Source organism: Mesoplodon mirus (assembly GCF_964341445.2).
Source record: "Mesoplodon mirus genome assembly, chromosome: 19".
Classification (NCBI taxonomy): domain Eukaryota; kingdom Metazoa; phylum Chordata; class Mammalia; order Artiodactyla; family Ziphiidae; genus Mesoplodon; species Mesoplodon mirus.
In genome coordinates, this window is record NC_138995.1 from 13079952 (window position 1) to 13093359 (window position 13408).

At 53.5% G+C, this 13408-nt stretch overlaps 1 protein-coding gene across 1 annotated transcript in view; it reads left to right on the forward strand.

Annotated features, from left to right (window-relative positions):
- Positions 1-13408, forward strand: part of FA2H (fatty acid 2-hydroxylase) — a 55070-nt gene that overhangs the window by 33704 nt on the left and 7958 nt on the right. Inside the window, exons 3-4 of the mRNA XM_082606928.1 lie at positions 8572-8714; positions 9319-9425. Coding sequence (XP_082463054.1) covers positions 8572-8714; positions 9319-9425 — 250 coding nt within the window. The remainder of the gene's footprint in view (positions 1-8571; positions 8715-9318; positions 9426-13408) is intronic.

Below are 13408 nucleotides of genomic sequence, written 5' to 3' on the forward strand. Positions count from 1 at the left end.
CTCTGCATGGGATTGTATTGGAACAATTTCTGAATCATACCTTGCATCACCTCTTGGGCAGGACCCAAGTTTCCTTGTGGGACAAGAAACCAGGTTGTAGCTCCTTACCCCACGCTGCGCCCTACCTGTCTCTCCCTGTTTCCTGGAACCCAGCCAGCTCGGAACCTACCCCAGTAGAGGTAGACGGAGCGCCCACTGCTCCTGGCTTCTGGGCACACCTGTTCCATTTGTCCCATGACCTCTTTTGCTCCTTCACTGTGTCCTTGGCAGGGCTTCCCATTATGGGGCCAGGGTCCTGGGAACCAGATTGAACTAGTGTGATTTGAGGGGTTTGCAGAGCCCCCTGCCCAGATCCCCTGGGACAGCGGAGTTCACACTGAATTAACTCTTCTTTTATTGAGCTCTTACAGCTGTAGGCTAAGCACTTTAATGATATTATCTTTTATCAACAACACAAGGTGATAATGATCCTGATTCAACTAATGAGGAAGAGCTTCAGCCCAAGGTCAAAGTCACTCTGCGGGTTAGCGTAGGGGATCACAGCTGAGCCTCCTGCCCGGCCCCCTCCATGTGTCCTGGAGCCCTTCCACCCTGGTGGCTGGCCAAGAATAAGACCCTGAGGCCTGTGACTGGCGGGGGGGTGGGGGGTGGCAGAAGGCATGGAGGAGGCCAAGCAGGTACTCAGGGAGATGTCTTCAAAGCTTGGCACCTCCACTCTGCATCCTGCTTCCCTCAGGCTCCTGGAGGCCGCCAGCAGGTGTCACAGGGCAAACTGCAGCTCCTCAACCTCCCTGCCCGCCCCCACACACACATCAGGGGCTGCCTGGCAAAGATGTTGATTTTGCCCAGTGAGTTTTACCCTTTCACGACCCTCACATAAGTCACTGAGAACTTGGGCAAGTAGCACCTGGATCTGAACCAGCGCCCCTCGGGCAGCCGCCCCTGGGACAGGGCCGACCTCGACACCATGGGTGCTGGCTTCCTTCCCAGGACTCTGCCCCCCAGTCACCTGGGGCCCCCTTGAGCCTCCCTTCTCCCTTTGGCCCTCCCCAGAGTAGGGGTGTGGAGGGTCTGGCTGCAGAGGGATCCACAGGGTGTCCCCAGGATTGTCCTCCTGGCCCAGAGCCTCTCAAGTTTCCTCCCTGCTCGTCCCCTTGCCCGGAGGTCTGGGCCCCTCTTCTAAAGAGCTCAGCTATGCTCAAAAAATACCCCCCGGGGAGACACCAGGCAGGCAAGCTGGGCACTGCCCTCTTTGTCCCTGCAGGGGCAGTGGACAAGGCAGGCTGGGGGGCAGGAGGTGCCACTGGATGACCACAGGCAATTGCAGCCTGTTTCTCCAACAAGAAGAAGGAGGAGGGCTTCCCTGGTGGCGCAGTGGTTGAGAGTCCGCCTGCCGATGCAGGGGACACGGGTTCGTGCCCCAGTCTGGGAAGATCCCACATGCCGCGGAGTGGCTGGGCCCGTGAGCCATGGCCGCTGAGCCTGCGCGTCCAGAGCCCGTGCTCCGCAATGGGAGAGGCCACAACAGTGAGAGGCCCGCGTACTGCAAAAAAAAAAAAGAAGAAGAAGGAGGAAATTATTCCTGCCCTGTATTGTGTGTGGTATCGAAAAGTGAGTTGCCAGTGAAAGACCACCCCGCCTGGCCTTGGGCTGGGCAGCCGGGGCAGGACTGCAGTGGTACTGGCTTTCTGCACAGCATGCCATCCTTCCGCTCTCCATGGGCCTCGGCCTACTCGCCCCCGCCCCCGCTCCCTGTCACTCTCATCCCCTGGACCTTCGCAGCAGGGAGCATGAGGCCACCTCCTCTGGGTATGGGAAGGTTATAGGGCACGGGCAGGGGAGGCAGAACCCGCCCCTGTGGACTTGAGCTTGTCCAGCTGGGAGCCCCCAGTTAGACCTCAGGGGACAGGCCTGCACTCACCCCTGCAAGGCCACCAAGAGCCGCTGCACTAGACACCCCTGCTGGATCCCTCACAGACTCTGTGCCAGAGAACCCACTGCCGTGGGGGTCCTGAGCCAGCTGAGAGCGGGCCTCCTGGCCCTGGGGTTAGGACCTCGGGCGGCTGAGGTGCAGCATACGTAGCTGAGCATCTGGCCTAAGTCTCCTCATCTGTCAGCTGAGCTCATCAGGGGCCCCATCTCTCAAAATTCTAGCTTCCAAGAATATTGGACCTGAAGTCTGAGCCCAGGGGCCTGTTACAAGGATGCAGAAAGAGTGGCTGGAATTCTCGTCCTTCACGGGCACCGCCCCCCGCCCCGCCCCCGCTCCTGCTGGTTGGAAGCCCCTCCCCCACCTCCCTGGCCCAGAAAGCTGCCCTAGAGCTGTGAGCTCTGGGGTTTGGGTACACATTTCTTTCAACAATCGCCTCAGCTCACAGCTGCGGTGGTGGGAGGAGCTGCTGACAGAGAGCAGCTGCCCCCTCTCCCCACATTTGCCCCTCGCCCTGTCTGGGGATGAGCAGCTTCCCACTCCTGAGCTGGGGCTGCCCCTGGAAAGTTATGGGCCACCTGGCCCCTGTGCTGCCCAGGAGGAGGGGCCTCTGGAGAATGGCTGGGGCGAGAAAAGAGGCCCCTGCCCCACCCTGGCAGCGCCCTTCCACCCACCCTCTGGGCAGCAGGCTGCCCTTTCCCCCCCCCCTCCCCCCCCCCCGCTGGCCCTGCTGCAGCTGCATTCCTGGCATAGCCTGGGGAGACTCCCTCCCCCTCCCTCCCGTTAGGGCAGGGATAGAGCTGCCTGGGGGAGGGGAATGGGACACCAGGTGTTTGGGCCAAACTCACCCCGACTTACACGAGTTACACGTGTGCTCCCTGGGACTTGGCCTGTGGCTCTGGGTCTTTGAGTTCACTCAAGCCTGCCCCCCCCCCACCCTCAACAAGTGCACTCAAGAGCAGTTTCTGGACGTATCCTCACCCTTATCCATGCAGTTTGGCTTTAGCTGGGTGACCCTGAGTGAATCACTTGCCCTCTCTGAGCATCAGGTTCCACAGCTGTAAAAGGAGGATTTGCTATCGTGAGGGTAGCAACGGAAACCCCCAGATGCCTGGGAACTGGAGGCGTGATCAGTGGCCTGTTCCCCCCTCCTTCCCCCACCCAGCCTCCTTCCGAGTCCCGCAGACCTTTGCTGACGCCTTCCCTGTCTTCCCTGAGCCTTAGGAAGTAGGGTGGGAGAGGGCCAGGAGCAGGCACCAGCTCTGGAGGAAGAGAGCCATTTATGTGGGAGGGTTAAGGGGCCAAGGGGTCCCGGCCAGGTAGAGTAGGAAGTGAAATTTATCCTGAGTCCCTTCCCACCTCATTGGATCCGAGCCATCATCTCTTGCCATCCTCCCTTCTCAGCCAGTTGCCATGTTGGAAATGACCAGCAAGCGAGAGGTGTTGAATTAGCACCCACCTGAGACTTTCTCATCAGTGAGCAGGACTGGAAGAGAATTGAGAAGAGACACCCTGTGTGTGCATGTACTGTCTAAACCAGGGTGGAGCCCATGGTGAATGTCCCAGCTCCTGGGAGATTGTGTGGAGGATGTTACGAGCTTGGGGGAGGCGGGAAGGGAGGCTCCTACTACAGGACCAACCAACCCTATCTGCAGAGTCACCTAACCCCTCTGGGCCTCAGTGTCCTCCTTCTCAAAGTGGGGAGGAAGTCAGCCAAGCTGGATTTCTACACTTAATGTGGAAGGGTAGCTTTACTGCCCCTGGAATAGCAGGACTGCCAGCGGGGCGAGTGCAGGTGTCAGCCTTTGAGGACTGAGGGGGATTTTGCAGACAGGAAAGTGAGCCTTCTTGGGATTCCTCTGCCGTGGTCCTTCATCCCCCAGGGTGAAGTGGCCCTTCCTGGGCACCAATGAGGGCTACCTTGCAGAAATGCACGGGGGGCTAGACACAGAGCCCAGGTTCCAGGCCCTCCAAGGCCAGACAGCAGGTCAGAGGACCCTTGGGACCAACTCAAGACAGCAAGTGCGCCCTTTGTACAGTGGCCAGTGCCCACTGGTCTAGCCAGGGAGGAACCCAAGTCATGTCCAAAGATCCAGTGGGCAACAGGCCATCAAATGAGAGACGCTTGTGTCTGGGGGGAGAGGCTGGCTCTGTTTCCATCATGCCTGTAAACAAGCAGCTCTCCGGCCATCTGACTCCAGCTTCTCCATACATTCTCTGTCCGTCTGTTCTGTTCCCTTCGCAACAGCGTGTTAGATTCAGTCTGGAGTCCCTGCTTGGTGCTAGACCTAGACGTTTCCTCCTGGGTCTCAACTGAATCAAGCTTATGAATCCCATGCTGTTTTCTGTTCACTTTACAAAATAAGGGCAAAACGGATCAACAGAAAAAAATTTCCCAAACCACTGCTTGGCTGACAGAGAGGCCTGCCTGTTCACATACCTGTGCCACAGCTGGAAACGTTCCTTGTCTAAGGTAGCTGAGTCTGAATTAAGTGTCGTGTGTAACATGCAAAAGTGGAACACGTAAAAACCAGGGCTTTCACTTGAGATAGATGGTGATAAGCTATGGATGCATATTATCATCCTTTGAACAGCAAATAAGAAATATACAAAAAGGCATAGCTAAAATGCCAACAGAGCAGATAATATAGAATATTTTAAATTCTTGATCAACACAAACAAGTCAAGAAGGGAAGAACAGAGAAAGCAAAGAGCAAGACAACATTAAATGTAAATGGACTGAACACTCCAGTTAAAAGCCAGAGAGTGTCTGACTAGATCGAAAAGCAAGACCCAACTATACACTGTCTGCAAGAGATGAACTTTAAATTTAAAGGCATGGGCTTCCCTGGTGGCGCAGTGGTTGAGAGTCCACCTGCCAATGCAGGGGACGCGGGTTTGTGCCCCGGTCCAGGAAGATCCCACATGCCGCGGAGCGGCTGGGCCCATGAGCTATGGCCGCTGAGCCTGCACGTCCGGAGCCTGTGCTCCGCAACAGGAGAGGCCACAACAGAGAGAGGCCCACGTACCGCAAATAAATAAATAAATAAATAAATAAATAAATAAATAAATAAATTTATTTAAAGGCATGTGCAAGGTGAAAGTAAAAGGGTGGGGAAAGAAAGACCATGCAAACACCAAGTATAAGGAAGCCTTGCTAAAATCAGACAAAGTGGACTTCAGGACAAGGAGTGTTACCAGGGACTATCCCAATAATGAAGGGGCCAATTCATCAAAAATGTCTTAACTGGGCAGCCTTGGGCAAGTTACTCACCTTCAGTTTCCTCATCTGCAAACGACAACAGTAAAAGTATCCACCTAGTTATGGGTACAGTGAGGATCACAGGATTTAACTCACGTCAGGTGTTTAGAAACATGCTTAGCACATAACCAGTGCTCTGTGACTCTTAGCCCTCAGTGTTGCATCTGGGACAAAGCCTCAGGCTCTCACCATGATCCTGGCTGAGCTTCTTCTGAGGTGAGGCTCTGCAGGCTGTTTCAAGATAAGATGTGAATACAGGCCACTACCTGGTTCCTCCGGGTGTGTGTGTGTGTGTGTGTGTGTGTGTAGACCTGAGGGTGTGTGTGTGTGTGTGTGTGTGTGTGTGTGTGTGTGTGTGTGTGTGTGTGTGTGTGTGTGTGTGTGTGTGTGTGTGTGTGTGTGTGTGTGTGTGTGTGTGTGTGTGTGTGTGTGTGTGTGTGTGTGTACGTGTACCTGAGGCAGAGGAAGAGACTGGGATGGGGCCAGGAGGAGCGCAACGACCAGGTGGGGTTTGTATGATTACCTGGTTTAATTGGTGCTGGATGGGATGGCTCCAGGCTGACCTGGGTCATCTTCCAGCCTGAGAAGCATGAAGGCAGTCAGCACCTGGGACCTGCCAAGTTCACATGGCAGGAACCACAATTATCTTTGGGCCTTTCCCTTTGGTCGCCGGCACAGAGGGAGTGCTCGGTGACCTTCCCCACTTGCCCCGAGACCTCCAGCCCACTGCTCCACGGCTGTGATGGCAGGGCTAGCTTCACCTCTGGTATGGCTGGGAGCCCTGCTGGGGCTGAGCCAGCTTTGGCATGGAGGCCAGTGCAAGGATGAGGTTCCAGCTGGGGCTGCAGGCAGGTGGGTTTCTGAATCACAATTGATTTTTTCTCCCAGGCTTCAGTGCTCTTCCTCCATATCCATCCCTTGCTCTTCTTCATTCCTTTCCTGACACCACGCCCCTGTCACCTGCAGTGGCCGCCGAATGCCCTGCATTGGACGTTCATTGACACCCACTGAGCACCAGACACTGGGCACATGGTGCCCTCTCTCCTATTGTGGGTGGTGGGTCCAGGCACACCCGGCTTTACAGACGAGAGAGCCGAGAGGCTCTGAGAGGTAAAGGCACTTGCCCAGGATCCCACAGCTGATAAAAGGCAGAGTCAGGCTTTGAAGGTGGTCACCTGACTCCAAGGTTATTTTTCTTTACTGATTTTGGTCTAGATTAATCTTCAATACACCGACTCATCAGAAATCTTCAAGGGCTTCCCATTGTCTTCAAGGGCTTCTGCAGCCTCCAAACTTTTGACCTTGCATCCCTATTAAGTAAAACGTTTTGAGCATATTCTCCATTATATGTCCATTTAAATTATCTACAAATTATTTGTGCAAGCTAATGTACTCTTGTATTATGTACATTAGAAAACATTCAATATGGTTTATATATGAAAGAAATATATCAAAAAGAGTCTCTAATATTTTCTCCTCACCTCTGGGGATCAGCCTGTGAGTATCCCTGGGGTACACATACATCCCTACCTTGGAGACAGCCAGCCTGGAAGATGAAGTGACAACTCCTGGGCCTGATACTGGGTGTTCTGTCATCTAAAGCCCTCAGCAGATCTCTTTCTACTGCCCCACAGACCAATGTCAAGGAATCAAATGGGCCACAGTCATTCTCAACTCCACATCTATGCCCACACTCCCTCCCCACCTCCTTTCCCTTCTCCCGCTTCCCAAGTATTCCATATTGTATGAACTTATCCCAAACCCTAGGTTCTGTGCAAAGCCCTCCTCTCCTACCCTAGACCCGGGCATTTGTACCAATCATTCTGCCTCCCAACTTCAGCCTGCCTGCATCACCATTAAATTATCTTGCCTGGCATGTCTCACCTTGCTGAGTACTTTATGTGGGCACCATTATTATTACTTTCATTTCATAGCTAGGTAAATGGGGGCTCAGAGAGGTCAAATAATTTCCCCAAGGTCACACAGTAAGTGATAGAGCCTGTCTCTAGAGTCTGAACTGTGCTTCAGCACTAAGCTATGTGAAGCAAAGATGGTCTCTTACATTGTTGTTTATTCTTTCCAGCAACTAACATAGAAATATAGATATATGTCAAGCAAAGTGCTGAACGAATGATTGTTTGAATGGGTGAATGAATGAATTACACAGGCCACCACTAAGAAGAAAGCCCTTGGACTTCCCTGGTGGGGCAATGGTTAAGAATCCACCTGCCAGTGCAGGAGACACGGATTCGAGCCCTGGTCCAGGAAGATCCCACATGCCGCAGAGCAACTGAGCCTGCGCTCTAGAGCCTGCATGCCACAACTGCTGAGCCCGTGTGCTACAACTACTGAAGCCCACGTGCCTAGAGGCCATGCTCTGCAACAAGAGAAGCCACCGCAATGAGAAGCCCATGCACCACAACGAAGAGTAGCCCCTCCTCACAGCAACTAGAGAAAGCCCACGCACAGCAACGAAGACCCAACGCAGCCAAAAATAAATAAATAAAAATACATAAATAAATTAAAGAAAGAAAAAAGAATCTGCTAATGCAGGGAACATGGGTTCGATCCCTGGTCTGAGAAGATCCCACATGCCTCGAGGCAACTAAACCCATGCGCCACCAACTAGTGAGTGCATACTCTAGAGCCTGTGAGTTGCAACCACTGAGCCCGCACACCACAACTACTGAAGCCCTCGTGCTCTGGGGCCTGCGTGCTGCAACTACTGAAGCCCGCACCCCTAGAGCCTGTGCTCCACAACAAGAGAAGCCACCGCAATGAGAAGCCCACGCACTGCAATGAAGAATAGCCCCCACTCGCCGCAACTAGAGAAAAGCCTGTGCACAGCAACGAAGACCCAGTGCAGCCACAGAAAAAAAGAAGAAAGCCCTTGTTGGAGGAGAAAGGGCCTACTTGATTCCTAGTACAGAATGTATTGGTTCCTATACCTAAAGAATCCTGGTTAAGACTTCAAGCTTCATGCATGGCTGAATCTGGGCACTCAGATGTCATCACCAGGATTCAGTGTCTCCAGCTCCTGGCTTGGCCATCCTCTGTGTTGACTTCATCCTCAGGCAGCCTTCACTGGCAACTCCAGGGTCATGCCCTGCCAACCTAGCAATCCCAGCAAGAGGAGAGGGTTGTCTGATGGCTCATTGAACCAGCTTAGGCCATGGGCCTATCCTGGATCCCATTTCTGTGGCCCTTGGGTTGGGATGAACTGTTAGTCCCCAAGCACTGGAGCAGGAGGGTTGGTAGCTCCATACAGACCACATAAGCTGAGGTGGGGCTGGGGAGTAGGATGCTGTAACCAGGAGGTGGGAGAACAAATGTGCACAGGTGTGAATTTCAAGTGTCCACTTGACTTTATCTCTTGCAGGACCTGGTAGACTGGCGGAAGCCCCTACTGTGGCAGGTAGGCCACTTGGGAGAGAAGTATGATGAGTGGGTCCACCAGCCGGTGTCCAGGCCCATCCGCCTCTTCCACTCAGATCTCGTCGAGGCCCTCAGCAAGACTGTCTGGTGAGCCCTGCTCTCGGACCATGGTGGGCTATCCCTCTCTCCTGATGGTGCCAGTCAGATGCAAAGGGGAAGGGGCAAATGGATCCCTCCCTGGAGCCCAGAGCTGTACTGTAAGCTCTTGGCGATAGTGGAACATGCCATAGGCATAATCCATTCATATGCATGATTTTGTCCACTGAGTGACAATCCAACATGTAGCCAGAAACCACTTTGAATGTCACTCCTGTTCTACTCCAGACTCCTGTGAGGGGTTTCTAGCCTTCCCTGCCCATGGTGGACTATTTTACCTGTAATTAGCCCCTCTGCCACAAGAGGTCAGCACCTATCTAGCTGCACTGTTAGCCAGAGGGACTCTTTTTTTTTTTTTCCTGCCAGTAATTCATCTCAGAGACTGAGATAGACTCACAGTTTCTCTCTTCTTTCCTCCTCCTCCCCTCCCCACCCCCCACATCAGTGTCCCCTGGACCGCGGGTCTCCATATGCTTTGTGCACATGCTTTGGTGTCATCTCATCCCCCTCTAGTTGAGAGGTGTGTCTCTAGGGAAGTTGGACCCTCTCGAGCTTCTGTGCATGTATATCTCTCACCCTGAGGACCTTCCTGCAGGTACAGCGTCCCCATCATCTGGGTTCCCCTGATGCTGTATCTCAGTTGGTCCTACTACCGAACCCTCGCCCAGGGCAACGTCCGACTCTTCACGTCCTTCACCACAGGTAATGTCGGGTCCTTCCTCAATTGCTCCCGTGGCTCCTGAAGGCCAGAGACCTTGGTGCTCTCCCTGGTCCTGAGTCTCTGAGAACATAGAACCCTAAACCATATCACAAAGATTTTAAAATGAGGTCTATCTGTAGAAATATTCTTCCAAAAGAAATGTCAGACCTCCCCACCCTCCACAAAGTGAGTTTTAAAAAACAACCAGCCACACATTAGCGGACACTAAATGAAATCATTTCATCAAGTGGTGTAACAATAAAGACGGGGGTTTCTCACTGAGTCTAAGAATAGAAAAAGTGTGACCTGGGATTGTTCGTCAGGAAACTAAATGAAGTCATTTCACCAGGTGGCACAGCAGAGAGCTGAACTTGGAATGGTTTACGAACAGAACACAGATTAGAGCCTGGGAGAGAAGGATCCCAGAGTGTCCTAGAATGTCCCCCAGGGCAAAGGCCCGGCGGCAGAAGCCCTGACTCAGAGTAGCAACCCACTAACCTCTACTGAGCACTTATCACATGCCTGGTGCTTTCCAGGGACCATCTCATTTAACCCTCCCAACAGCCCCACAAGAAAGGTACACCCCTTTAGAGATAAGGAAATGGAACCTCAGGAAGTCAAGCGAGCAATTCAGGGTCACGTGGCTAGGATGTAGATGCTAGGTGCCACCCAGGTGGGCAGGGGACAGAGAGAAGGGCTGACATGGGGTGACTTCCAAAGAGCCTGTGAGGCTGAGTCTCTCAGGGCAGCCACAGGTTTGGGCCTCTTCTGCCAGCCTGCTTCCCAATTTCATCACCTACCTTTGGTCTCCAGGTGCGTGCCACCTGCCCAGGTAATCTGTCCGTCCTGGCAGAGCCTGCCTTGGGGAAGTGCTTGTCCATGGCAAATGGCTCAGACAGAGGCCGGGTAGGGGGACAGGTGGGAGAGGGGTGCTGGGAATAGCTCAGGTGGGCTTTCCTCTCCTGATCACATGTCATCTTCTGAACTGTGAGCCTCTGAACCCCTGTCTCTGCCAGACACAGGCTCCTTCTCTCCACACTCCGAGGCTCTCTCCTGCCCGCCTCCCCCAGGAGGAGAAGTTGAGGGCTGAATGGTTTAGATGAGAGGGGCCACAGCCACAGTGCTGGGAGCCCCAGTTTTCCCACCTGGTCCAGGATGGGGAAGGGCTGAGCCAGCTGCAGGAAGTCCCCCAGAGCCCAGGCTGCTCCCGGTCCCCAAGGGTTAATGTGTGTACCCCTCGAGCCAAGGTTACCCTTTTCTGCCCACGCTGAATAGCTTAGGCACAGCACAGGGCTTGTTGCTGAGACGGCCTGCTCACTGAATCACCCACTGTCTGCTGGGCGCTCCCCTAACAATCACCAACAGTGGCAGGGCCGCCAGGGCTGGGGCCGGAGGGGGAACGGGATGCCAGAGCTTTGGCCCAGGTCCCTTTGCAGGATTCCTCCAGAGATGCCACTCGGTACCAGCTCCGGCCTGATGGGCTGACGGGGGTGATGCTGGGGTGAGGGGGCGGGCGGAGACTTGACCTATAGGAGGGGACTCTTCTGCGAGGCAGGGAGGGTGATTCAACGGCTTCATCAGAACCACGGGCCTCTGCAGAGAGCTGAAATGTGCTGTCTAATAAAGGTCTAGTGTAGGGGGTTAGTGGGGCTGTGACCATGATGCCAGCGATGGTGGCATGAGAGCCGCACACGCCTCCCTCACCTGCAGCTCATCAGGCAAGGCACAGGCCACAGGCAGAAAAAAATAGAGCCACAAAGCAAGGCGAGTGGAAACTCAGCAGGGTCCCAGCACAGCTGCTGGACCAAGGGCACACTGGAGTAAATGCAGGAGACTCAGGGTGCCAGGGAACAGTGGAAGCTGCACGGAGACACCAATGCAAGGCTGAAATTCCTAGGCGCATGTGTGAAAATGCTTTGGAAAGCAGAGGGCTTCTGCACATCCAGGCTGGCCCCCAGCACAGTTCCTGGAGGCGCATTAGAGTGAGTGCAGAGCAGCGTCCTAGGCAAGGATTCAGGCCTCCATGCGATTGTGGTGGGAGCCCCAGCAAAGGTCAAGACCAAAGTCTGTGGCCAGGGAATACTTCTGTATGTCCAGTCCTTTCCCTGCTGATAAGAGAGCTACACAGCAAGGAAGGGCTCCTGCACTCTGGGGCAGGGGGGCAGGGGAGCTGGGAAACTCCTTCTCTCCCAACCAGGGACCCTCCAGAGCCCTGCAAGGAGAACTGAGAAAACACAGCACAAGGAGGACTGTGTGGAACTTAGATGTACTTTGACTCATTATATTTAAAAATTGTTGTTGCTGCTTGTTATATATGAGGCATATTATATTATTATAAGTATTAATATACAATATATTATCCTTATATATAAGATATATATTTATCACATAATCAGGTGTTATATTCCCTCTGTCTTAGCCACAGCCCTTCACAAGTGGTAGGATATTTTACTGTTGAGAAAACACGTGGATGGTACAGAGCTGGGATCTGAACCCAGGTCTGCAAATCCAAAGCCCAGGCTCCCTGCACTTCACTAGGGTGTCCTGAAAGACCCCAGAGGTGTCCAGCCTTCCCTCAAAGTGGGACCTGGCCACCCAGAGCAGCCCAGCCAGGGCTGGATGGCCACTGACAGGCAATGCTGTCAGGCAAGTGTCTCATGCCAGATGTGGACACAGCAGGCCCCACTGATGAGAACTGTCAGACCAGCTCAACACCTGATTTGAGAAAGATTGGCTGGGTCCTTTGGGGATTGCACCTTAGCTGCGTTGTGTGTTACTTTCCAGGCAAGGTGTGAAAAATCCTTCCTTAGCTTAGAGACTCATTTGGAACCGTCTATCAGAATGGCCCTGGGCCTGGAATCTGGTCCAAAGAGTAGGAAAGCCACCTCTCCTCACCTTCCTGGGCTCTCTCCTTACTCACTAGTTTCCTGAGGTCATTCACACTGGGCACAGTCCTTCAGAAGTGCTTTCTTAAACACAACCAGAGGCTGCCACTGTTCTGCTCTCAGAACAGTACGGGTCCAATCTCATCTTTGTCCAGCCCTCCAGAGAGACTTGGGCTGGCCCCTGAGTCTCCCACGAGTGAGCATCTGCTGTGTTAAGCACAGGAGATACAGAGCGAAATACCCACTCTGCCCGTAAAATGCTCACAACCTGGTGGGGACAAATGAGTAGAACAGCAGCCATAGCTCAACATGATAAAGGATGATGTGGCAGGCCTCGAACCTGGCCCAGGTCGGGACAAAGGGCGTCTGCGGAGGCTTCTCACAGGAGGAGACACGTGGGGTAAGGAAGAGAGAGGGAATTCCAGCGAAGGAAAAGATATGTGTGGGTGGGGAACGTGGGCATCTCAGGAGCCACAAGTGGTTCAGTTTGGCCCCCGTACAGGGTGATGGGGCAATGAGGCAGGGATGTGGCTGGCAGGGCTGGGTCTCAAGGGAGCTCGAGTGCCAGGCTAGGGGTTTGGACTTTACCTAAAGAGAACGAGGCACCACAGGAGGGCTTTAACACATGTAGGGGCAGAGAGCTGGAGTAGGAAGCTGATGCAGCCACCGGGTGATGAGGCGGTGGGGGCGTCAGAGCAGGGAACTGAGCCAAGAGATTTTTTTTTAAATTGAGGTGAGATACATATAACATAAACTGAACCATTCTGAAGAGAACAATTCAGTGGCATTTAGTACATTCACAGTGTTGTGCCACCACCACTTTTGTCTAGTTCCAAAAGGTTTTCATCACCCCAAAAGGAAACCCCATCCCCACTGAGCTGCTGCTCCCCATTCCCCCCTCATCCAGCCCCTGGCAACCACCAGTCTACTGCTGTCTCTCTACATTCGCCTATTCTGGACATGCCCTATAAATAGACTCCTACAATATGTGGTCTTTTGTGTCTGGCTTTTTCTTTACTTTGCCAGAAGATACTAAGGAGAGGCAGCTGGCAGAGCTTGGTGACATGTTGGACACGGGAGAGAGGAATAAGTTGAGCCTT